The following is a 27,782-nucleotide window of genomic DNA, read 5'->3' as shown; positions in this document are numbered from 1 at the left end:
ATAACTAAGTTTAACAGCAACAAAGAAACACAGAACTTTAACTAATTATGCAGCTGCACATATACACCTTATTTCTTTTAATAAACACTAACGCAATTCAACAGAATAATTGACACACAAAAAATTAAAAGAATACTTTTATTTTTCTTACATTTAAATAAATACAGCTTTAAAATTAACTAATCACTGTCTATCCCATCAGCGATATCGAAAATCATGCGTATATACAGCCGATGCTATCTATACAATTATATTTGACCTAGTAAATTTGGCAGGCGGTTACTTTTATACGCATTCGAATACTACATGTAGATCGTGGATACCGGTGTTCTTTGGAGGTAGGGTTTCAATTAACCACCGTCTCAGGAATGGTCGACCTGAGACTGAACAAGACCACACACTTCATTTACATTCATACATATCATCCTCATTCATTCTCTGAAGTAATAATACCTTACGGTGGTTCCGGAGGCTAAACAGACAAAGAGAGAAGAAGGCAAAGTTTGACCTGTGAAATCAAGATTGTACGCCTGTTAAATTGCATATATACATTTTTAAAAGTACATAAAATGTTATTTCTCTAATAAATTCTGATTTTTTCATTTTTTTTTATCGAATTATATTATTTATTGTAAACATTTCTTGGTACTTACGTATTAACGTCACCGCAGCTACAGCTTTATTTAAAAACAAAGTAGTCAATCGGATTTCGGTGGAAAATTAACAGTCTCTTTATTAATTCTAATAAATGGTTATTTATATTTATTTATTTTATAAATATAATTTAACCAAACTTAACCTACGCTCGCTAACCTTGACTAATTAACACCGTAATTTTTTGAGTATTTATTTAATAAATTCAGTAATTATTGCAATTATTTCTTATTTAAATAATCAAAACACTCCTGTTAATTAGTCAAGGTTAGCGAGCGAAGCGAGCGTAGGTTAAGTTGGGTTAAATTATATTTATAAAATAAATAAATATAAATAACCATTTATATTCTGTTTTGAATCCGATTGACTACTTTGTTTTTAAATAAAGCTGTAGCTGCGGTGGCGTTAATACGTAAGTACCCATTTCTTTTACAATCGCATATTAATGCGATTGTAATTATTAATAAATCAATATATTAAAATAAAAGAAAGGAAATTTAGTCGAATTCGAACCGATGTGCCTTCCCACTTATAATATTCAAATATTTCATTAATTAAAATTTCATTTGACTATAATTCTGGAACCAATAAAAATAAGTACCACTTATGACATATCGTTGAAAAACTCTCAATGAGGACTTACTACTTCAAAATCCTAATTCTTTTGGATTTTAGGTTTTTTTGGACACTTTTGACACAGTCGATTGCAATCAAAAGAGGAGGTGCACAAATAGATGTTACAACAGTCCTAAATCCAAAATTTCAACGTCCTAAGGTTCATCGTTTTTTAGATATGCGATACATACGTACGTACAGACGTCATGCCGAAACTAGTAAAAATGGATTGATAGAAGTTCAAAATAAATATTTCCGTTGAAATCTGAAAACCGAAATTTTTCACGATCACATTACTTCCTTTAGTTCGTACAAGAAAGTAAAGATTGTTTAAAGGCTGAAAAAAAAACGATCGGTAAATTGACTATTTACTAGACCTAACCGGTTAATGTGACAACACAAGTACGAAATTTTCTACTTATAAATAATAGACCGCTATAAAATTAATCGCAGGCTTGTCATAATCAGGATACAGTACTGTTATTTCTAATTTATTTATTTTTACTTCCAGTTTTTTTTTTTTTAATACAACTTTAGTACATCGTTTTTAAAACCGTTCAAATATACAATTAACGCGTATCGTTTGTATACGCTAGATTAATTACTACTACGTAATAAAAGTAAATTATAATTTATTAATTAATGATTCATCTGAATAAAATAATATCATCATACGGTTATCTATCCCGTGACAGGTCGCTTGCACCACGTCTACGTTGATTCTCTTTTACTCCCGGCTAAAAGTTTACATTTTCGACATCTATCATTTCTTTTTAGATTGTCAATCGGTTTTAATTTTTCTGGCCGCTCTGTTTTCCACCATCTACTGATCCTTTCAGCACCGATCGACCGTTCTCTTCTCGTACGACCCGGTCGATCAACAAAAGCTTTCCCCTTCCGGTTCAGCTTCGATTCCTATTCACTCTCCTAATTACTTCTAAATGAATTTATTTTTCGCTCTGTTTTTAATTTAATCTTCTCCGACCTCCTCGATGCCCATAACCGCTACTATTTTAACCTTTATTTTTCATTTTCTTTAGTGAAAAAAAAATGTTGTGATAATTTTAGTAATCTGTAAGAAATAATCTAACCGTACACATCCAGGGGAACAGACTGTCCACTCTTTAAAAAACACTATCTGTCTCCGACGTAAATCACACGCAACATGTGCTGCTTATCTGGATGAATTATACACTCGATCGTAAATTTCTTATATAATTAGGTCGTGTTAAATAAACAATATATGTTTAACAAACACGTGAGATTTTTTTTACAATATGACAATATGTATACAAATGATAGCAGGGCCTAAATTCGAAAAAACATACATAATTATCAGTATTTTGTGTGACAATGTGAGCAATATAATCAAATTATTTAATTTCTATAAATATCATTCTAGAAACAGATAAGCCGAGTGCCACATTATATTTAGATCAGCAAATAAAAAACTTTCTAATACAATCAGCTTTCAATAAATAAATAAAAAATATACATGAGGTGAGCAACATAAAATCGAACCCATAATGAAACCGCAACCCAACACTATTTATGAATAACTCTTGCACAACTAGCGCGACTAGTGATTCTATATAATACTATTGATTACTACTGATCAGGTGGTTACCTGTCTGTGCAGTATACGTTTATTTGCAGAGCAGTATAGCGAGTGCAGTTGTGTTTGTGTAACCCACCGTGTTGGTCTAGTGGTGAACGCATCGTCCCAAATCAGCTGATTTGGAAATCGAGAGTTCCAACGTTCAAGTCCTAGTAAAGTCAGTTATTTTTACACGGACTTGAATACTAGATCGTGGATACCGGTGTTCTTTGGTGGTTGGGTTTCAATTAACCACACATCTCAGGTATGGTCGAACTGAGAATGTACAAGACTACGCTTCATTCACTCATACATATCATCCTCATTCATCCTTTGAAGTATTATCTAAACGGTAGTAACCGGAGGCTAAACAGGAAAAGAAAGAGTTGCGTTTGTGTAAAATGCTTTATTCAATCAGAGAGAGGATAGCTATAGTTGAGGCCGATATTCGTTCTGGATCGTTTGAAGAATCACGTCGTGAATTCGTAGAAATTCCTTATGCTTGGAAGAGTACAGCACACACGATTTACTTAAAAAAAGCCGTACAACAGGTTCGGTTTCAAATGCAAAACGAAGACGATTGCCTGTTCTAACGTAAGATTTTCCGTTAGAACTTCACAGGGCATTGCCGATACTGAAAGGAGAATTACTGCCGGTCCAAAAAAATCACTACGAAAGTTATCCCAACAATCCGGTGTTAAATACACATCTTGTCGTAAAATTCTTCATGAATTAAAATTGAAACCATACCGTGTACAACTGAAGGAGACAGACAAACCGAAACGACTTAATTATTACAACTGGCTTCTCGAAAAACATTGTTGGTGGACAGATAAACCCGACGTCGTATTTCACGTCAGACAATTTCATCTATCCGACTATGTTAATTCGCAGAACACCAGGTATTGGATGCCAAGGAATCCTCACGAGATATTCGAGCGTCCACATCACGATGAGAAGATTGGTGTTTGGTGTACCGTTTCCGGTAATCGTATAGCGGGACCGATATCTTTTGACCCGACTGTCAATGCACAAGTTAACCTCACAATTTTCGAATTCTATACCCAATTAACTAACAAGGAGAAAGAATACAGCTTCTTTAAACAACACAGAGCAACGTGTCGCACATCAAGCGTTTCACTGAATCGCGTTCATGCAGCTTTCACAAATGAACGAGCTGCCAGCGGACGACGGTGGCCTCCACGTTCCCTACAGTTGTCTACTTGCCATTTTTTCCTTTGGGGCTGCTTAAAGGAGAGAGTTTATGCATCTAAACCCCACAATGTTGATGAACTGAAGGTGTACATTCAAGAAGAAATCAATAATGCAATTGACAACGTTTTGCGTCAAGACGACTCTCAATATGATCAGTCGAGCATCGATGCCCAGGGTGGTCATTTTGAACATATTTTTTCTAACAATGAGGTAAATAAATGCAACATTTAAATTACGTTTTATGTTTTTATTATTTAATTTATCGGTATCATTCATTAAATTTCATTCCAACATAACCTACCGATTCTGCAGCGGTATCGGTACGGTTTTATGTTGCTCACCCTGTAGTTTTGGGTTAATTCAGAACCTACATCGAGTAATGTATGAGGAATCTATATCTATCAATTTTGTTAAAAAAACACCAAAATATTGATAATATTTTTCTGAATGGACTATAACAGACTTAACATTACACAATATTATAGTCCACAAACATTTCTAAAGCAGCATCCCGACCCCGTAAGAAAAGACACCCACCAAGTTACTTTCCGGTCGCCACACCCCCTCCCCCCGTTCAAAGTTATGTTGGTCTTTAACGGGAACCCAATTATACAGAACTTTAAATTACACGAGTGATATCCATCAATACTTCTGTGAAAAAAATACACGGGATACACAACACTAGCAGCCGCTGCTTAGTAGACTAAAACGCAAAAGAGGTAGACTTAATGTGTGCAACTGTTTTAATGCATTTTGGAAGCATTATTTAAAAAAAAACAGTGTTAGGACTTTCCCGTCACGCGGCTAAAGAAGGTTTTTTCTGATGCGCGGCTTACACACACAACTTAATTTAAAATTTTATCTAAATACAAAACTTTTTCGTTTATTTAATTCAATGATTCTAACTAAAGCGCGCGCGCATACCGTATTTAATTCGCGCGGTTGTGGCGGTACTAGCGGCGACGGTCGCCACTAACTAAACCGATGTAATTTCACAACTTTCAGAAACAAATTTCGCTTGTACAATCAGCAAACCGGTGTAGCCGCGAGGAACACCAAAAAACGAGTCGATCGGGCGATCGAGTTTAGAGACCCAGCCAAACCTAGTTTGGTTTTTACACAGTATTATTCATTTATTTAATTCTAACCGCTCACTTATGACGACACAATACAGCTGACGACTACAACAGCATTTTTGGTGTGGGAGTGCGATTTTGTAAAACTTTATTTTTGCAAATATTGTTATTTTTTAATTAACAAATACGCCTCAGAAAAAAATTATCTTAATTAAGCAAATTCTCAAGATACTGAGCGTGAACTTACTCTACAGTCTAACCCTTTGATCTTTTAAGTTGAAAATTGAAAATTTAACGGCAACAATGCCCCGTTTAGAGAAGTAATTCGATCAAGTTTGGTCAAAATTAGCCGAGTAGTTCTGGAGATATAAGGTGATTTAGAGGACAACACCAAACACACACATGTACATACGAATATTAACATCCGGAAAATTTTCAATCGGTTTTTTTGGGTTCCTTACATGTCAAAACGTCAAGATCCGGTGAAAATAGCATATGCCCAAATTGGACCGATTACAATACTTTCCCTCCTAGAGCTATACCGCTATCTAGACGGGAAAGTAAAAATTCATTAAAAAGATGTAATCTTTTAAATAAGTGCATCATATAATTAATTAACTGCACCATTTTGTTCGGATAAATGTGAAAAAAGATTACCATAAAACAAAAACAAAAAATTTGATTCCGAAAGAGTTTTCTGAAACAATATGGATGATTTTTTATTACAATATTTACAAATACGTTTTTCTTTTTTTGGGTCCGATGTGGCTAAAAATTATTTTCAAAATATTTTTTATAAATACAGAAATAGGTGTAAATATCCGTAACAAATTCGAACCTAATATGTTCCTTTCAGACTCCCAACCGATCGGGTAGGAGTGTCTGAGGAATAATATATTTTTCATTAATGGGTATACAGATCCGTCCAGCTGTGAGTTGTGGATAATCACGTACGGGTAGATCATTTCTTTCCCCCTTACCATGTTTCCTTTTTCTGTGAGATTCTTTGGCTTTTGGATATACATTAACTGCATTTATTATTAGAATGTACATATGTTATTAGCAGCATCCTCAATATGTACATGATTTGGTTGGCAGCTGTCTTTTCTTTTTTTTTCTGGACGAAAAACACTTTCCCGTTACCATCGCCAGGACACGATATATTTGTTGTAAGTAGATGATAACAACTGACAATTAAAAACTAAAACCTAGCAACGTAAAAATACATATTAAAACGGAAAAGCCTGTAACGTATGCTAAAGACGAAATATACAAAATGGTATCCGCAGTGGATACAACATTAAAAAAGTAAGTTAAAAGAATAAAATGCATTATTGAATTGTTCCCTAAGATATTTCGCATGAGAACCCCTAGTTTAAACTTCTGACGCAATAACGCATAACAGATACAGTCCACAAGGATGGGGCGCGCTGTCATTTGGCAGTCGCAACGTAGACAAACGGGTGCATCTGTTTGAGTCATCAGATATCATTCTGTAAGCCTAGTGTGCTCTATTCACAAATAACCTTCACTTGACGGTTATTTCTGAAGAGGAGCTCCAAGGTGACACAGTGTGCTTAATTGAAGAAATTGTTAATCGCTTTGCCACTCATCGTGAACCACCTTTTTCAGGAAACAGACAAGATCGTTAGAAGCAAAGCGATTGGTAAAAGCAGGCTGAAAATAAGCCTCTTTTGCCGCACTATCTGCGCGCTCATTGCTCGAAATTGCAATATGCCTCGAGATCCAGCAGAAGCTCACAGTTGTATTACGTTTAGTCATTTGCGAAATAGCACCTGAATCTTACAGACAACAGGGTGTTTGAAGTACACGTCACGAATCGCCTGTAAGGCACTCATGGAAATCAAGCAAACAAGTACATGTCGAAATGTTGGACCTATTATACTTACGGCCTTATTAGTAGCAAACAGCACCGCAACGAAAATACTGACGATGCTGGGGAGGCCAAACGTGTATTGTCTGTTGCCAACCACAAACGCACAACCAACAGAATTAACGATTTTAGAATCAACCGTATAAACTGTAACATCAGGATTCACGCTATTTATAATATTATAAAATTTGTTCCGCAAAATAACCGGATTTGTGTTCTTTTTATTATATTGACAAAGATCAAAGCAATAATTAACGACAGAAGGCCGCCAAGAGGGGTAATAACATGGAGCAACAGTAAGGAATGGAGGTAATCGTATATTTAGAGCTGAGAAAAAGCGCTGAGCTCTGATGCCTAGCGGAGCAGTAGATTTCGGCTGTTCAAGGTATCGATTAACAAGCTGGTTAGAGAATACCGCATCAAAGGTTGGATGAGCTAATCGCGCTTTATTCCGAGCCACATAGTTGTATATCATCGGCTTTCGCCTTTTCTGAAGAGGTGGCTCACCACTGTCCATCAGCAGACTTACCACGGAGCCTCTGCGAAACGCACCCGCGGGAAGACGGATGAATGATGACGAAACTGCATCGAGTATCTTTGAGGCGGTGGCCCGTGCCGATGAATAAGCTACGCAGCCTTAGTCTAAGCGGGAACGGACCGGGCTCGGTAGAAGTGAAACATGCATATACGATCGGCTCCCCAACGGGTATTAGATAGAACTCTCAGCCTGTCTAACCTTTTTAGACATTTTACCTTATTTACCTCAGCCCCTCAGGACTCGGAACGGAGGGGCTGGTATAGCGACCGGTAACGTCACAAGGTAGGTGTGTCTTCCTTCGATCGAAATGACATAAAGCCCTACGCCGATCTCTTAGTGCACGCCTGCAGTCTCCATCCAACAAAGAAACAGCAGGTCGCCTTGGCTTTCCAGACGTTAAAAGGGATGAATTCGTTCCCACTATCGAGAATTTGGTGTGTAAACTTGGCAGTAGGTGGATCGCGGCATCAACTTCATCGTATTGGCTAAAACTCTTTGTATCCGTTCCAATCTGCCTTCTCAAACACCCATCTGCATAGCTAACTATGAAGCAAATCATTATTAAGAAAACACGCGGTCTGTGATCGCTTCCAAAAACGTTTTTGGAAACGCACCAGTTAAGACGTGAAAGTAAAGATGTGTGCTAAACACAACAGATGAATGCATGAAGATGTACCTGATGAAGATGATACAAACGTGTACCATCCATCGTTCAATAAGCAAAGATCTAAATTCTGACCCAATAGATCAACAATATTTCCTCGGTGAGATCATGACGGTGAACCCCATGAATCGCCAAATATTAAGTAGGGTGAAGGAATCTGGGAAAACAGATTGGACAGATAATCCTCACTAATATCCAAATTCAGTGGAAGGTATACGTTGCAGATATTATGTTGAATGCCCATAATAACTTCACTGAGACTGCAGGGATGTTTGTATCCAATGGTATCCGCGTGGCCAATACTACTTCCTTTAGGAAAATAACCACACCTTCTAATCCTTCGCCCTCAGTTTGATATTCGCAAACGTATCCGCGAAAGGACGCATCATCCTGTGGACGGAGGCGAGTCTCCTTCGGACCCAGTATTAAAGGATTCTTCCTTTATCAGGATTTCAATATCCTCATGGTGGGAACGGAGACGGCAAACATTCCATTGAATAATTTTTGTACCCGTAAATACTCTTCTACTGTTATTACAAAACTCTGTGCATATTATTTGTTTATCCGGTTTTTCTTATTTGTATTAATAATTTTTAACAAGTGCTTGACTTCTTCAGACACTTCATCGACCTCGAGAAGGTGGTAGGGGGATTTTGAAACCTAGGAGGACCGAAATACCGTACCAGGTGACGATTTCTTGTAGATCTCTTCATTGGCATCTTGGTTTTTTGCTGAGTTGTTGTGCAGCAGGAGTTTTATTTAATGTACTGACTGAAGTGGTTTTCGGTACACAACAGTTGGTCTTTCCACCAAAACTATCCTTCTTGTTTGAGTTCTTAGCTCTAAAATAATGGTTTTGAGCGAGGCCACCTGATCAGGTAACATCTGAACAAGCTGTTTCAATTCAATGCAGGATCCGCACTGTTGATTACCAGAATTTCTATGAGTTTGTTTTGATGTAGCGGCTGGAGAAGAGACATCTGTTTTTACCAGGATACCGGACCGGAAAAGAAAGCTAGTGCTCGGTACAAATTTTGATAATTACCCTCTTTTCTTTAAAATTTGGTCAATCTCGTGAGCAAATCGAATGTGATCCCCCAAGTTAACATATTTTTCTTTCTCCTGGCATTCAGAGTCGATATGGCCTTCTTTTGCGCATCGAGCACATACTGCAGAGTTCGAGCAAGTTGTAGTGTGAACATACCTTGACACTGGAATATCGCCTAGGATTGGGAATGAATGGTCACACTCGAATAGACACGTAACTTATTTTCTCCGATGGTACGGGAAGATTAAACGTTAGTACAAGAGAGGGAGTAGATTCCTCCGTTCCGCTCTGACATTTCATAATTACCTCTACAACACCTCGGACGAATTTCATCGGTAATCTCACTAATATCGATTTCCAAAAGATCCCAGCAAAAAGATTACTCCTCAGCTGTTATTCAAGAATTTGTGGTATACTGATTTTATGTTATCACCTATGTTGGTGAGAAGCAAGACTAATCGACTCTGTTCCTCACTAAATGTCTCAACCAGTGTCATTCCGTCTCTTAATTTCCTAACTTTTTAGGTAAACCACTTGAGCCTGCTATCCCTTTATTTCAGGAAAAGTGAGGTCTTTTTTATGAGAAAGAGTGAGGAAAAGGAAGCCTCCTTCCTGATTGTTTTTAAGAACAAACAAATCTTACATTCTTATACTAAGAACGGGATGTGTCACCAGTTAAACTGTTCTCATCGGACAACGCTGGGTGAGGTCTTTTCACATAACTTCGGGTGGTGGTTTTTCAGATGGACCACCAACAATCACAGGGGTTTTTCGGGAATTACTAATCTTGGTCCCACGAGTACAGGGTAAATATAAGATCACCCTGCAGAACCCACGCGTACAGAAACTAGAAGTAAATACAACTGGGATCGCTCAGATGTCCCTAGGACATCGTTCAAAACTCACTAGGTACAGTCAAACATCCATAGGCACGATAGTTTCTACCTTGGGTTACGGTTGCGTTTCGTAAGATGTCGCAACATCACTGAGTGTAAGTGTAAAAAGAAACAAAGTTTTCCTGTGTTGCTGTATGTGTATGTTGTAAGTTGTGTAGTGTTTGCGATTTAGTGGATGTGTATGGTGTAAAAGGTTCAGCAGCTTAGTGTGTAGTGGGAAGAAAAGGAGCGCAGACGTGGGGTTCCCAACCCACTAAGTCTTAAAGAGTAAGACTCCCCATCGAGGGTATATAGTTACTAGCATCTGTTTATCTTCTTGTATACGTTTTTCCTGTTTTTATTATAAGTTATAAATAATTTTTATTAAATAGAATCTGTTGCTAAGGTGCTATGGCCAGGTTTATTAGCCATTTATTCTCATATACCTAACACCACACATGTGAATAAGTGTAACGAACATAACATAAAATGCTAAACACTAAAGTATTATCTACCCTTCTAGACAAACAAAAAAATCTTGAATGTCTATTAATTTCCTTTCAGACATACTAAAGCCCTTTCTTATAAGCAGAAATATTGTGTTGTTACAGAAGTTTTTTTGTCTGTTTTGTGACAGGATATTTTTTTATTTCAGGATAAGTAACCACTTTCTGTTTAGAAAAGATTGCACTTTTATTAGTATAAACATACAGATAAGTTAAAGTGTTTAATTTACGGAACTCGGAACAAAAGAAATCAATTGTTATATTAAAAAAAAAAAAAATTCAATTATTTCTTCCTAAAAGATGTCATCTAATAAAACACTCAGAAATTTTTCTTTATAGGTAACAGATACTACAGTTATAATAGATGGGGATTCTATCCATGCAGTTTGAAATGCTTTATCTACTGCTAATAAAAAGGTTATTATTTTATTTAATTTAGAGTTTTAAAAAGTCAGTACATCTCCCAGTTTCTAACTGATGTCACTGAATTACAGGAAGAGTTGGTTAACAAAGTGAGATTTTATAGTGTGATGTAAACCCAAATATCAATAACTATGAAGCAGAGGCCCATGCTATGATATGTATTTTCTTGGAGAAGTTTAATCAAACCGAGTATGTAGTTTTGGTAAGATAAAAGTGTTTAGAAGTGTTCAAGATAAAAAATTATGAGAATATCTGAGCAAGTATAACCTGCTATGCTTTTGAACACAAGCCATTTTAACAGCGTCACACGAGAGCAATCCTCTGTTAACAAGTCAAAGCTTGCATACGATTTAACCCTTACATCCATTCATATATAATTCAAATTTATTCTAACAAAATGATCACAACAAAATCTTACGTGTAAGGCCACTAAATTTCTACTAAGCAGATTAGGGGATCACGATTTTATTACCTCTCTAGTGACAACTGAAGAGCCAAATTTTCACCTGACAAAGTTTGTAAATAAACAGAATTTCATTCAGGTTCTGGGAATTGAACAATCCTCAAAAAGCAAACAAAACAGAAAAGTACAGCAACAAAAAGACTGTGTTCAACAACTACAATAAAGAATTATAAGAGTAGACGGCCAATCACTATGAATGGAAAACTCCAACTGCAAATTTTATCATTCCAGGATTTAACAAAACAAACTGCAGTCTACAGAACCGATAGGACAATACTGCATAATATTCATTCGATTTTACAATAAATAAACAACAAGAATTCTCATAGATCACATCAATTTATATTTTGCTACCATTTCTAGACCTTTGAGAACATCAGTTTTGACATACTACACTTCTTTCTACCAGACTATTTCAATAACACAGTTTTCAACTAGAGTAAGCCAGTGTTAAAGAAACAAATGAACAATTCAAACAGGAAATTATGAAACCCACTCACAAAATCATGGCAAGTCTTGGATCGAAAATCAACTGCAGCAATATCATTGCTAATGAAAGGACAAACTTGGAAAAATTATCTTTCACAAATAATAATGTTAAGGAAGAATGTTAATCAGATCCAAAATATTTTTAAGAGAAAAAAATAATAAAATTAAAATTCTATTTTGTATATTTTTGTTATTTCTAGTAGATATGATTTACACATATTTCAGGATGTTAGTATTAAAACTTTATTTTGTTGATACTAATTAATATACATCAGTTAACTAAATGATGTATATATGTTATACTATACTTTTATCTGTTAACGTTTGATAAGGTAAAATCAGTAAAAGATAATTAAGTTTCTAGCTGTATCTAAAATATGCCGTACAGATATTTTTTTAATCTGAGATTAGTATCTCAGATTACAGCAGCTACACACAAGTGTAGCTGCTGTAATCTAACAGCTCTAAATGAAATCAGACAACTCTACTTTTATACAATACTGCAGATGGTTGACAGAAAGTAATAATATCTATCCATGTAATTCCAAAATGAAATTAGTTCTCGATTTGGCCTCTCAACAAAGTTTTAAAACTGTAAATATGTCATACTGTTTTTCTGATAAATTTAAATGTATACAAAAAAAATCACGTACATATGCAATTGAATAACTCATGAAATGATACAAGATCTTAAAAATAAATTTTACAAGGACAGACATTTCACTATCAATTGATTATATATATTTCATTTCCTCAAATTTCGAAGTCTATCCAACACAAAATTGTTGATTAAACATCTTATGCGTAAAAAAGTTTACTTCAGATGGATTCCTCGAGACTAACTACAGAAGAGAAGAAAACGCAATAGAAACGGTCAATATAATATTTTTCATAAATATCAATCAATATAAGAAAGATAACACATTTCTAAATCTTAGCTTAAATATGATATTAAAAAGTCATGAAAGCACATATAGTAAATGACAACAAATGGAATGGGCTGATTCAAAAACTTTCAAGACTGAAGAATTTTTTTTTGTTTTGATCTGTTCATAATAATATATTAAATAGATCAACAAGATTGGATAGATATGCTACTCATGGATAGAAATAATGAACTGCCCCAGCATTTTCCAGGAGAATCAAGGAAAATTGTGTTAAAATCTTGAATCAGAGCAGCATCGCAAAATAAAAAATGTGATTTAAGTCCATGTTAATTATTCAAAATATAAACACACAAAATGATAATAAAGTAAATATATGACGATAATAAATATAAAAAAACAACTACAAGATAATCCGTAATGTATAAGGCACTAATGAAAATAACTTTTAACAGATTTATCTGTACGTTCAACACATAAAGAAAATTCTTCTTTTTTTTTTAATTAGTATTATTTAAAAATGTATCACAGATTAATATTATTTCTGTTAAAGAAAACTGTTTTATTCATACTTCAAATAAACCAGTGGGAATTTTTTTTAACGGTTCAGCGATTTATTAAAAATGGAAACAGAAATGTCAAGTTATATGAAAACAGTTCTGTTTTCTGGTTTGATAGATGTAGATATTATAAGTTAAGACTAAATTAGCAAAGATTGTTAGACATTCATAATATAAATTCACAGATTATAGTTAATCTATGACTTCTGAAAAAAATTCTTCCTAAAAAAATTTCAGTACAACCTCATTTCACAGGAGGGAGCTGAATTCTGGGCGAAAGCTTTCGCTAGCCGTACTTGTTAATGAAGCGTTTCCAGACCTATGTTTATATGAACTTTTTTCATTACGTTGATGAGAGAAATACACCTGAGAAGTATGTTGATTTCCTCGTGGGAAATCCTGTACATAAATATGTTCAAGACCATGATTTTTTGGACAAAAAGGCCTCTTTGTAGTCACTGACTTTAGTTATAAGCTTTTATGCAACTTTGCGTATGCAATTTAATGCTTCTGTTTCAATTGAATTTTAATTTAATTTAATTTTTATGCCAATGGAACAATAAATTCACATTTGCTTTGAAACTAATTAAACACCTACTCATTGTGACTCCATAGCATAAAACAAAAAAAAAACCCGCAACTTATTTTCAAATAGTATTTTCCTATTACACAATTCAATTATTTGAATATCTTTCTGTCATTTGAGCAATATGGGGTCAGACGCTATCGTCCAGAACAATAACACATTTTGAGAGAGAACCAGGTTATTTCTTCCTTATTGCAAGTCTCACTTTATTTTCTAGAATATCAAAACACTACTCTGAGTTGATTATAAATTGGCCTTTGTAGTATGAAAACAATTTAATCATCATTTTATCAAGTGATATTTAGAATTTTTTCTAGTGGGTGAATTCATATATTTTCATGCATGCTAACATTTGGAATCCAGTTCTCATGATGAATTATCATGCACTCTAAAAAAATAAAACTGCTATTTAAGTTCTATACAAATGTGAATTTGGGTGTCTGTGATTTTGAATCAACTGTCTCAGATCCAACCTCAATATGTTTTGCAATAGTTCAGTTATCATGAATAACGGAATGGACAGTGTATTATTCACACTACAAATTGTGAATAAATTGTTAAATATCTGTAACTGTAAATTGTTAATTGTTTGTCCCCGTAAATAAAATCATTAATGTGATTTTGCAAAATGTCAAATTTTCTTATAAAAATTTGAATCGTTAATAAAGTTTTTCAATACTGTTTTAACATCCACATGTAAACTTCAACCAATTTTACAACTTCATAGAATAAATATCTTATCACAACGCACTGTTCTTACACGATACACAATTCAAGTAGAGCAGATATTTTGAAATAAAAAAAAAAAAATATATATAACGTGATGGAAATTTCTTTTGAACAGCTGATAATTACAACATTAACTTAAACATCAGATAATTTCAGTTTATTCTACTTAATAGTTTTGCTGTTGTTGAGTTTAACTCTTTAAATACTGAACGATCCTCTTATTTAAAAAATGCACCAAACAAGAATTTTTAAATTCTACAAATTTAATATCTCTCAAGTTTGACAAAGTCCAGTTGGCCAATATAAAAATTGGGTTTCACTGGTTATATAGACACCACTATAACTCACTTCTTTTTTGAATAACCAATTTCTTTTCTTTATCTTATATTGTTTATGTTTTATATTATAATAAATATTCATCTGTTATCATTTTTGGCAGCTGCTAAGCATCACGATAAGAAAGAATCCGGTACAAATAAAAATCTACTAGACTTCAATCTGTTGAATTTTTGTGACAATGAAAATTCTAGGAAGTAAGATTTGTTTTTTTTTTTCAAATTATGTAGAACATTACAATTTTTGGCAACCAGAATAATTGACTTCTAACTAAACTGATTTTCTTACCAGTAATAGATTAAAATTTTTGGCCATTTCCTTATCAACTTTCATATAAATGTATCTCTAAAACTTTTCTAGTAAATCTGTAAATAATAAATGTTTGTTCAACTTTAGATCTTCTTAACCTATAAATTTATGACACATCAGCTACAAGCTAAAATTTACTAATTTTTTTTAATCCATTTTAAAAAGCACTGTGATTTATATCTTTCATCCCTCCATAGAAATTGTCAGTTAAAGTTAAATTATATACCCAGCAGACATTGTATTATATCTAGATAACATCTGTTTTGCAAGTCTCTACTAGATGGCATTAATTCTCAAGTAACACAGTAATTCACAGTTTGTTAGTTGATAGTATGTCATTATCATGTGTTTTTACTTTAAGCTTAATTAGTGATTTATTATTTTACCTGCTAAAATTAACTTAAACTTAACTTGGTTCTTTTCCGTTAATTTATCAGTTTTCACAATTTAATATAACGTCATTTTGTATTCGGTTTAAATATCACTTTTGTTGGAAATAGGTTGTACGTAATTTGAATATTTAATGTTTACTACACAAAATCAGCGATCAAAGTGAGAGTTAAGTTAAGTTTGGTTATATTAAGTTGATATCATAAAAAGTTTAGTACACAGATTAATTTAAATATTTTTTTTTGCTACTTTAGCATGTAGTCTACCATCATCATGAGGTCTAAAGTAGCACCGTCCCACCTACTTGGTAGCTTCCCACCTGATTTATTGTAAATAATAAACTAATATAATAAATTATATACAGATTCTATATAGGTTGTATATTTAATGTTAATTTTACTGTATATTTAATGTTATTATACAAGATTAGCGAACAAAGTGAGTGTTAGGTTTTTCATGTACTTAACAACATACGATATTAACATAAGCTAACCAAACTTAACCAACAGCTCGCTTCGATTACTAACTTCATCTAATTAACATTAAATACACAAATTACATACACAATGGTATGGTAGAGATAGTGATAAATGTTCATACGACTAACAAACCATTAATTGTTACTAGATGACTAAAGTCATCTAATGTAGACTTTCAAAACTGAGATGTGATCTTGACATAGTACAGTTTGCTGGACAAATAATGGAGTTTAACTTAACTATTAAGTAGTTGGATAATAATAAAATAAAATAGCCTTACACATGAACATGAGTTATTCGAAATTTTGTAATAAAATGGTAACCTAATGCTTTTTTGTACTATTTTTAGTCCTATACGAGTATACACCTTGAGCAAGATCAAAATGTAATACAGACTCTTAGGTTTATACACAATGCTTCCTGTGATTTGGTAGACGAATGCCACTATAAATATAAAAACTGCACTATCTCTGATTGTCATTAATCAGCTAATAATGATGAACATTCAGCAAATTTAATTTTAAAAAATATCTAAAAGACACAAACATAACATTACCAAACAAAAATAGCTACAAAAGAATTTAAGGTAAATTACGAATACAACAATATACTTACAGAAACTGAGTGAACACTATTTTGGAGCGATGAATCTGGTGTCTTCTTTTCTGTTTTTTTAGCAGCACGTTTAGCTTTATTTTCAAGAAACCTTTGTTTTAGAATTAATGTATCTTGTAGGTTTTGTTCCACAAGTCCATTGAATGTCTGATCAAACCGAGGTATACAATCACTTTGATGACGTCTGTAATTCTCTATTCGTCTCCTAAGTCTGTCGACAACAGCCTGTCGCTTAGGGGGTAACACATCACCCGAACTGGGGGCAGTTCTTTGTAATATACTACAACCACCCCCACGAGCAACAGCTCCCTCCACCCCCTCAGGAACACAATCAGTCAGAGGATAGGACGCCAGTTTAACCTAACCTTTCAAAAACAATCCGCAACCTAACCTAACTCAACTTCTTAAAAATCTTTCACATTATTATCATGAAATTTAATTATGGTACATTGTTTAAAAATAATCTAAATTGTGGTCCTGTAACACACTATCATTATCGTATGTAATTTACGCACAACAAGTATTATTCCAACATGACGAACTAATTCGTTTTATTTCGTTTAAATATTTCATTAAACGGAGTAAATAACTTTACTAACATCACCATTTTAATACAACATACAAATTCTGTAATAATTAATGTATATTAAATGTTACTCAATGGAATACAATGACAATATTTTTAAGAACAGAACAACAGGTTGTCGTTTAATTAAAACGATAACAGTTTTAAAATAAACAATCTGTTATTTACTTTAAAATTAATATAAAACTACACTGTGTTACAATAAAACAACAAACAGACGATGTAAGTCACAAAAATTCACACAACATAGAAATCACTACACAGAAACCCAATACACCATTCCTGCCGTCGCACTTCCATAGCCATTGTTTCATTTCATTCCGTCTTCTAGCTAGTTGCTTATTGCATAGCCATGGCCGTCATGTTTATGAATGTTGAGTAACCAAAAATCTCATTTTCAAAATTTAAATTTCGTAACAGAAAATCATTTTAAATTATTATTGAAAAATACTTGAGCATATATTATTATATTTTTTATTGTTTTTCAATAATTATAGGATGAATACTTATATTTTTTTTTAATTATATAAAAAAATATTTTAACAAATTTTGTTTTCAAAATTATTAAAACCAATGATATTTTCAATCACTAATTCAAATCAATCAGAAAGAAAAATGAATGTAGTTTATACTTGATACTTAAAGAATTGGAAAAGTGAAAGAATTAATATTTATTGCTTTCTACAAAAATTGTATTAACTTTAATGATAGAACAGACTACCTAATTAAATTAAAATAATGCGCTAGTGTATATTTTGAAAAGAAGTCTCTTTGTATAATAAAAAAACTATATTATTGAACGTATCCAACACGCATAGCCGGGCGCGTAATTTAAATTGCATATAATTACTTACCTTTATTGTAATTTAGGTGAGGGAAATTAGACAAAAGTCGATGTAAATTTACCCCATATTATTAAATATTAATATTTTATGAAACTAAATCCGGTATAAAAGTTTATATACTCATGCACATTTTTTGTTTATAACCTCTCAGTCCGTAATGCTGGTGATGAAGGGGCAAAGTGGACTTTTTGCAAATACCAAAAGAATACAGTTTTTCAAGAAAAATGACAAATCCAATTTTTAAAATTTATAAAATTATATTCAATTTGGTTCTACTCTACAACGATAAGTGCCAACACATATAAATCTACGTAAAATTCCATTTATTTTCAAAAATCACTCTTCATTACACGAAAAACAAATAAATTGTGATCTAAATTGTGTGGGGGTAGATAATGTAAAGTAACTTCTGGTTATGAAATTACTCATTAAACATATTGCTTCAAGTAAGTGGAAGAAAATAATAATTAAAAACAGAATAATTGCACTGATGATTGCAAGAATGTATTTATTCATAATCCGATCAGAAATATCAATATTTCCAGTCTTTGATACTTGAAATATGTTTTCTCTTATTGAAAAAATGCATGTGAAAAACAAGGATTTTATCTTTATATTCTACTAGTTTTTTATTCTCTTAATTTCGACGAAACTATGTTTGATAAGCATTTTCAGACTATGACTTTTCATAAAACAGCTAAGAAAATACTTCAAAACTTAATACTTCTGAAGTTAAGTATTTCTTAAAATACTCAAGAAACGTAATAATTACTAAGAAAGTACTTTAAAAATAAATATTTTTGAAAGATACTTACAAAATAAATATTTTTTCTTCTTTCACAACAATTTCATTCGTATATTAGGATTTTTGTTGACATATATATTTCAGTTCTTCTGTTTTCTAAAATATTTTATTTTTTTAAATGAGAAATGAATTTTATAGTAAATGAAAATATGCCAAGTCTCATTTGAACCTAGAAACTTCTAGATGAAAGACGGAGATGCTTCCACTCCACCAAATGGGTTGCCATAGTGGTACCAATCTCTGATCATTAAAGATGACTTTATTGTATTAATATTTTAAGAAATGTAAAATTTTCTTGAAATCTTTTTCAATTTCTTATGGTTTTCTAAGTTGGTGGAGTATTAAACTTACTTTTGCCAAGCAATTGTCAGCTTCTATTGTGTACTTATGTGTTTCCCATCTATGTTCAATAACTGAATACATATCTCTTACTTGAATTCAGAACACAGTTTAATAATTTTATAAATGAGCACACATTGTGTATGTATTATTCGTGTACACAGTGAAGGTATGAATGAATATGAAACATTCATTTAAATATTATAATTTTTAATCTATATCAATTTATGAAATTGCTAATCAAATGACACAACAGGATGTGTTTAGGTTGATAAGTCATGGCGTTATAAATGTGTTTTTTTATTTAATTTGGAGATACTTTTTTTTTGAGTTTGACCAATTTAGGACCAAGTAAAGCAACATTTTGCATTTATTTATCATTCTTCTGGACATTTTATTTTCAACTTTCCAATAGTTTATCATTCTTTTGCTTTGTTTTTGTCTTCTCTCTTCTCACCAGATTTTAGATTCTTTTTTCTCCTTCTCTTGGAGATTCTTGAAATCTTGTACCAGTTTTCTATACATTGTTCAATCTTCCATATTTCTTCAGATTTTTAATTTCTTTTAAATCTTTTTGAACCAATGAAATTCATTAATTTCCATTCTTTTTATTGTAAATGTAGTTGAAGATTTCTTTTGTAAGCCTGTTGTCATACATTTTAATAAGATGGCCTAAGCATTTAGCCCTTCTTTTTACTTTCCCATCTAGTTAGTGCTAGAGCTCTAGAAAGGAAAGTATTGTAATCAGCCCTATTAGGGAATATGCTATTTTCAATGGATCTTGACGTTTTGACATCTAAGAACCCAAAAAACTGTTTGAAAATTTTCTGAATGTTAATATTTGTATGTACATGTGTACATGTGTTGGCCTCTAAATCACCTTATATCTCTAGAACTACTGGACCAATTTTCACCGAATATGGTCAGATTACTTCTATGCATTGATACCATTAAATTTTTAACTTAAAAGGTCAAGAGGGTATGGCTGTAGAGCAAAGTCACCCTCAATATCTCACGATTTCGCCTAATTAAAGTCATATTTTTCTTAGGCACATTTGTTAACAATTGAAAAATACTCATAATAATATTTACAAAAAAAATGTTTGCAGCAAAATCGCACCCCCACCCCAAAAAATGCTCTAAATTATTGTTATGTGACGTCACAGGTGAACGATAAAATGAATTAAGTAAATGAATGAATTTATTAAGTAAATGAATAATATTTAAAGTTTAAAAAAGGAACTCGTCCTCTCTGGCCCTCAAACTCGATCGCCCGGTTAACTCGGTACCTGGTGAATTAAACCTCACGGCTATACCAGTCTGCCGATGGAACAAAAGAAATTTGTTCTATGTATGCTGTGAAATTACGTTAGTGTAGTTAGTGCCAACCGTCGCCGCTAGTACCACCACACTCGCGCGAATTAAATACGATATTCGCGCCCGCTTTAGTTAGAATCATTGAATTAAATTAACGAAAAATTATTATATTTAAATAAAATGATAAATATTTTTAATTAAGTTGTGTGTGTAAGCCGTGCATCAGAGATAACCCACAATTATAGGACTTTCCCGCCACGCGTATAAAGCCGCATTCCGGGAAAGTCAGTTTCAGCTTATTTTGATGGAATCTAATATTTTCTCAGATTCACTGTTTTTGTAAAATCTTATTACTTCTGAATTTTCATTAATTTATTTTTATTGGTCCTTTGGATTTTTCCCAAGATTTTCCTTTCTTTTTTCTATTGCATTTAATTAACTCATCGGATTTCAAACTGAAGATGCATACAGGCTTCTGGTTTGATTACCGAATTGAAATGCCTGATTTTTACTTTTACTGAGATGTTTTTTTTGTTAAAATTTTTTTTTTTGTTAGTTGGTCGGCCAATTCCATTTTCTTTGTTCTTGTTTGATCAGCTTCTGTACCTAAATCATTAATTGCTTTTTTTCTCTGAGATATTTACTGACTGTTGATTTTTCCAATAGTTAGGGACTTGGAGGAAATTTCATATCGGTCATGAATTCTGTCTTTTTGAAAGAAATTTTTAGTCCAATTTTCTTTGTAATTTCAGTTAGGTGGTTGTTCTACTGCCATTTTGAGATTCTCTGAGAAAATTGTAATATCATCAGCAAAGGCTAGGGGTATGTGTTTGTTTCAAGCTGTGTTTTATTGCACTCCATGATGAAACAATTTCATAATTAAGTATTTATAAATTAAAACTTTCATTCATTAAAAAATTTTGAATTTTAAAATGAATAAAAATCGAGCTTGTAAAAATCTCCAAATATTTTTTGTTACATTTGCAGAGAATTCACCATGAAAAATCAACGAAAACTAGTGTTGAATCTGCTGAAAACCGCTTACAAACATTATTTTGACTGTAGCAAGCAACAAGTACTAAGTTAAACGAACCCAGTGGTTAAAAGGAAAAATAGAGAAATTACCTTTTGGCGTACCTATGATTTGGCGAGAGCTTACTAACTATTATGGTGACTGCTGTTTTTGCTTAACAAATGTTAGGTTTCAATTCAAACAATAAAAGCAGTATTGCATATACCCAAATGTTCATTCGGCTATGAGACCTGTACTTCATGGTGTTGATTTACCAATTCTGATTGCTCCAACTTCTTGGAAAGAAATTTCTGATTCCCCAGAAGGCTTGATCGATGAATCCTCATCTTCTATAGATACTAATTACATTCCAGAAGAATCAAATACTGAACTTCACCTCATCACACAAGCAGAACTGGGCAACCTAATTTGTCACTTATATTTGACGAAACAACATGCAGAACTCCTAGGTTTACATCTTACAGAAAGGAATTTATTAAATGAGGATACTAAAATTTCAATATATAGAAATTGAAATGAAAACTTACTGAAATACTTTAAAAGAATGGTCTGATTTGTTACTGTCATGATGTTAGGGGGCTAATGTCTGATCTGGACATTAAAGATGTTATTCATGATCGGTATTTATTTATAGACTCATCAAGAAGAAGCTTAAAGATAGCGTGTTGCATAACTTGAGTAAATTTTCTTTTATAATGATAGCAATGCTGTAGGAATGAAAAAAAATATATGAATGTATTTCAAAAATTTTTTTAAATATTACGTATGATGAACATTCAAGGCAAATCATCTCTAACCTGAAAGCAATAACGCTTCTGCTTGGTCTCCAGAGTGGCTTTACAACATATGTGTTTCTTGTGTTTGTGGGTCAGGCTACAGATAAACAGTACACAGTTAAAGACTGGCCAAAAAGAAATTGTTTTACCCCAGGAAAAGAAAAAAAATTGTCAATAGTCTTCATGTCAAAGCAGATCGTATTATTTTACCACCTGTACACATAAAACTAAGCCTGATGAAGAATTTTGTAAATGCATTAGATAAAGATGTAGATGGTTTTTATTTAGCTGAGGTTTTTCCACAGTTAAGTGAAGCCAGATTAAAAGAGAGAATATTCATCGAGTCGCAAATAAGAAAATTAATTCGTGAAAATATATTTAACGGCAAACTGAATCTTAAAAAACTAGTGTGGAAGTCATTCAAAGATGTCATTAACTGGCTTTCTTGAAAACAAAAAAGCTGAAAACAATGATCAGCTTATAAATGAACTCTTCGTGAACTACAAAAATTTAGGCGGCAGAATATCATTGAAAATTCATTTTTTACACTCTCATTTGGATTTTTTCTCTTAAACTTGGGTGACTGACATCAGCAACAAACAAGGAGAAAGGTTCCACCAAGAAATACTGCAGATGGAACAACATTATCAAGGCAGATGGGATGAATCTATGATCAGCGACTACTGCTGGATGATAAAAACAGAAGACTTCAATGAACACCAAAGGAAAATAAGAAAAAAGAAATTAATTTAAACATAAATGTCTGCTTAGTAAACATAGGAATTTTAATTGTAATTATTATTATTTTTATTTTCTATTATTTAAGAAGTTTTGAATAATTTAAAGGGTCATAACTAAAAATCTGTGTGGGATTAAGTAAAACTGATTTCATTTTAAGATTTGGCATAAAAAATATATTCTAATTCACCTACTTTTATCTCAGTTCCAACTTTTTTTTTTTTTTTTGTTGACCTGTGTTTTTTTGGTTTGGTATTATTAAAGTTTAAATTACCAGGGTTGTTCAGAACGTTTTTGACCTGATTCAAAGATAGCACAGGTATAGCCAAATGACTATATGAGTCAAGTAAGATTCTTTAAATTCTGTGCTGCAAAGTTTCAGATGCATGTAATTTTAGTTGTTTGTTTGTGGCTATCAAGTAAAGTAAATAAGTAACATTTACTAAAAAATGGAAAAACTATACCTGAACTTTATTTTAAAAGGTTTAATCTTGATAGATGTACAAAAAGAGTTAGATTCCACTTTAAAGGATTGTTCCCCTTCATTTTCCAATGGTGGAAAAGCGGGCTGCTGAATCTAAACGTGGTCGTACAGGCATTCAAGATGATGAACCCCTCAGGAGGTCCAAAAATCGCAAAATTATCACAAAAATCCACAGTGCCAAATTAACTGATTACTGACTAGGTACATGAACTTGCTGCCATTGCAAACATCTCAATAGACCATATCCACTGTATTTTACACAATATTTTGCATATGGAAATCCTTTTGTTCAATGGTTAACAGTCAACCAAAAATTCATTTGACTGAACAATTCTCAAGGGTGTTTAGTCTTATTTAAAGCGCGATTGGTTGAGTTTCTTTACTACGTTTCTTAACACTACATGAAACACAAATTCATCATTATATCCCAGAAATCAAACAGCAGTCCCAACAGAGGATGAGAACACACGCCAAAGACAGCAAAAATGGTTCCATTAGAAAGAAAAGTCACAGATTTGGTATTTGGATTCTCACTATGCAGTACTCATAGACTATTAGTAAAAGGCAGGATCATCACTGGGAAGAATTACACTTCACTACTGATCCAATTGAAGAGAGCTATTCAGACTAAATGTCTACATCTGGCCAAAAAGAAAGTACTCTTTCACCACATTAATCAGTTTTCACACACATCTCGGGTTGCTATTATAAATTTCCATGACATAAACTTCAAAGAAATTTCATAGGTGCCATTTGCCACATTTGACTTCTTCATTTACCAGCTACTTCTGTTCCCAAATATGAAGAAATGTCTCTCTGGGAGAAAATTCACTTCAAATGATATAGTCAAAGCTGAGACAACCTCTTATTTTACAGAGTTAGACCAATCGCATTATACATAGTGAGTCCATTAAAAAGTTGGAAAGTTGTTGGTCTAAATGTATCGAATTGCAAGGTGATTTGTTGAAAAAAAAATCTGGAAAAATATCATATTTTCCTCGTCAGACTGAGAACTTTTTAAACAGTCCTCGTAATAAATGGGAAAGTAAGGTATTTAAATAAAAATAAAACAACCTCCTTATTTTTTAAAAATATTAATAGTAATATATTTAATAGTGATAATAATAATTCTTATTCATTAATAATAATATAATTATTTAATTATCAGCCTTTAACTATTCTTTTTCTTTCTTCTTAATGAATAATACACCAAATAATAATAATAATTAACTAAAAAAAAAAAAAACAAGTAAATTTTAAAATAAAAAAAATAATAAAATTAAACAACATTTCTTTAAAAATAATTAATAACTATTTTATTTATATATTTTTAATTTAATTAATAATAAAAAATATAAAAGCATCACTGGTTCATATTCAAAATAATATACTGATAACACTTTGTACCATATTTCTGTGTAAAATATGTATCCAAAAGGGTAAACATTTGTGAAAATAATGGTTAGAAAAAAATTTATCAGGAAGTGCACAACTTTTAATAAAATATCTGAGATTAATTCCTTTGGAGAGTTACAGTTTAAAAGTAATATCTGAAGTAAAATAAATTTAATATTAATCAATATTAAATTTATTTTCAAGCAAAACAATTTATTCAATATTAAGAATGTAGAGAGATGTTATACAGTTCTGGAAAGTTCCTTCCTTTTTATAACCTGATTGTTCTTACAATAACAATAATGTTTCAAAAGCAGGTGTATATTGAAATATAAGAGGCTATTTAAAAATTAAAGAACCAACAAAGGAAAACTGCACTTAACTACTTGTTTTTCAAACATCCTCAAAGTTAAGTCTGGTCAGCAATTACTATGCAAAAATCTCCTTATTTGATCTTCTGAAAAGATAGAAAATAAAAATCCATAACAATAAGTTTAATTCATCAACATAATGTGCAACACAACCAAAGTTAGCAATGAATGCGAAAAAATATGAACTAAAGACTTTTAAACCATCAGTTGAATTCAATAATATATGGTTCCAAGCAAGTACAGATAGGTTTTTTTTAACCTTAATGGTCCACCTTAGGCATGCTTAAGAGGATGAGATGATTATTTGTAGCGTGTGTGAAAATGCCATGCCTGACCGGGATCCGAACCTGGGATCTCCGGATGAAAAGTACAGATAGGTTGCAAGCACTTATTACAGCTGTTCAGGTTTTATATATTAATTTTTTTTTCTTTTTTTTTCATTATTACTAATATAACAAATTTTTATTATTATTATTATTATTATTATTATCTATATTCAGTTTGGGTATTAATATTTAATTTTGCATTGTTTATTTATAGAATTTTCAGTTATCATTAAATTTGATCTACAAGTTTTTTTTGTTATTTTATCTCACGCCTTTTTAATATTTATATTGCAATAAGACTAGTTCACAATTATGAGAAAACCATGTACTCATAACAAAGGTAGAAATATTATTAAACACAATGATGAAGAAAAAAGATAGATAATTTCACCTATATCAATTACAAGCTGTTAGTTCACATTTTTCCTGCACGTGAAGTTAAATTGCAAGCAGTATAGGATGGTGTCAATCACAGCACCTTGCCGATCAAGTCCAGATGCAGTGTTAATTTGGTCATGCAGTACACATGTTGGGTGTCATAAACAGAAGTTATGACCCGGTATATCAATTTGAAAATGGTATAACTACGTTAATAAGATCCCATGCAGGCTTACTAAGGAAAATGAGGAGTAAAATGGTTTTCCATATCGTTCTTCATGGAACAGTTACTGTTGCACATTATCAAGCCAAGTCAATTGAAACAGAAGAGACATTTAGCTGTATAAGGGACACCTTCAATCTGTTCAGTAAATGGATTAGATGTATAATGAACATTATTACTATCAGGAAGAGCAATTCGAGTAAGTTTCTTTTAAACTCAGATGCTTCAAATAAATTAAAGCCATAAGAAGGATTGGAACATATAATGTAAATTAACAAATTAATTTTGGAAATAAATAAACACGATGCTTCTACTTAGCAGGAGAATAGTTCTCTCCTCTAATAATTTAAAATACTTCCTCTAACATGTTTCTAGTAATTTTTTTTCCAGTTTATGTATTAAAAAGGAAATATTAGAACAAGACAAAATAAAAAGTATTAATAATAAAGAGAATAATTAAAAATTTAATCGCAAGAGAGAAAAAATTATTTACATCTACACATCAGTCTTGATTTAAATACAATCAATAAAGTTTAATTAAATTAACAATTTTAACATAAAATAAATAAAAGAAAGTAAATTTTTTGGGAAAAAGATTTATTATCTGATAGCAGTATTTATATTATTAGTAAAACATTTTTTAAACCAGAGGCTGTATCTATTTTTTTAATGTATTTTGTTGAGATAGATACAGTTACATCAACTTACACAGTTAGAGGTACAAAAGGATATGACATTAGTAGTATCTTGCCTAATGACCAATCTCTAGTTTCTCCTATCAGATGTAGATAAGATACAAATTATAATTATGTTAGCTATGGTGCCATTCATTAGATTACATATTTCAACTAATTTAAAACAGATTAAATACATGTTGTGTTAGAATTCCGATGTTCTATCATTGACTTAGTGTTATTTGAATCCCTCCATGTATATTTATCCACATTTCAATTATAATAATGAATAAATTAAAAGTAAAAATAAATGTATATGTAAGTGTTATCAGCAAGATTGTTAGGACATATATTATGTCCTAGTACAACATACAAGCTTACTAAAATATAATATATATTATTATAATATAAGATTAATATATAATTTTTTTTTTACAATATATTTTTTTTAAATATTAATTTTATATATTTATATACACACACAAAATACATTTATATATTCATATATATATTTTTTACTAATATGGTACTGTATTATATTAAACTA

The 27,782-nt window shown here is 32.0% G+C and overlaps 1 protein-coding gene across 1 annotated transcript in view; it reads right to left on the bottom strand.

Moving 5' to 3' along the window:
- The window catches only part of LOC142332519 (uncharacterized), a 71,233-nt gene extending 51,629 nt beyond the window's left edge, over positions 1-19,604 (bottom strand). Inside the window, exons 1-2 of the mRNA XM_075378966.1 lie at positions 19,533-19,604; positions 16,946-17,305 (exon numbers count right to left, since the gene is read on the bottom strand). Of these exons, the coding sequence (XP_075235081.1) occupies positions 16,946-17,305; positions 19,533-19,604 (432 nt within the window). The remainder of the gene's footprint in view (positions 1-16,945; positions 17,306-19,532) is intronic.
- Between the last annotated feature and the right edge of the window lie 8,178 nt (positions 19,605-27,782).

Source organism: Lycorma delicatula, chromosome 11 (genome assembly GCF_047948215.1).
Source record: "Lycorma delicatula isolate Av1 chromosome 11, ASM4794821v1, whole genome shotgun sequence".
In the NCBI taxonomy this organism is placed as follows: Eukaryota; Metazoa; Arthropoda; class Insecta; order Hemiptera; family Fulgoridae; genus Lycorma; species Lycorma delicatula.
Note: the sequence above shows the minus strand (reverse complement) of the source record. Positions and strands in the feature narration are given on the sequence as shown.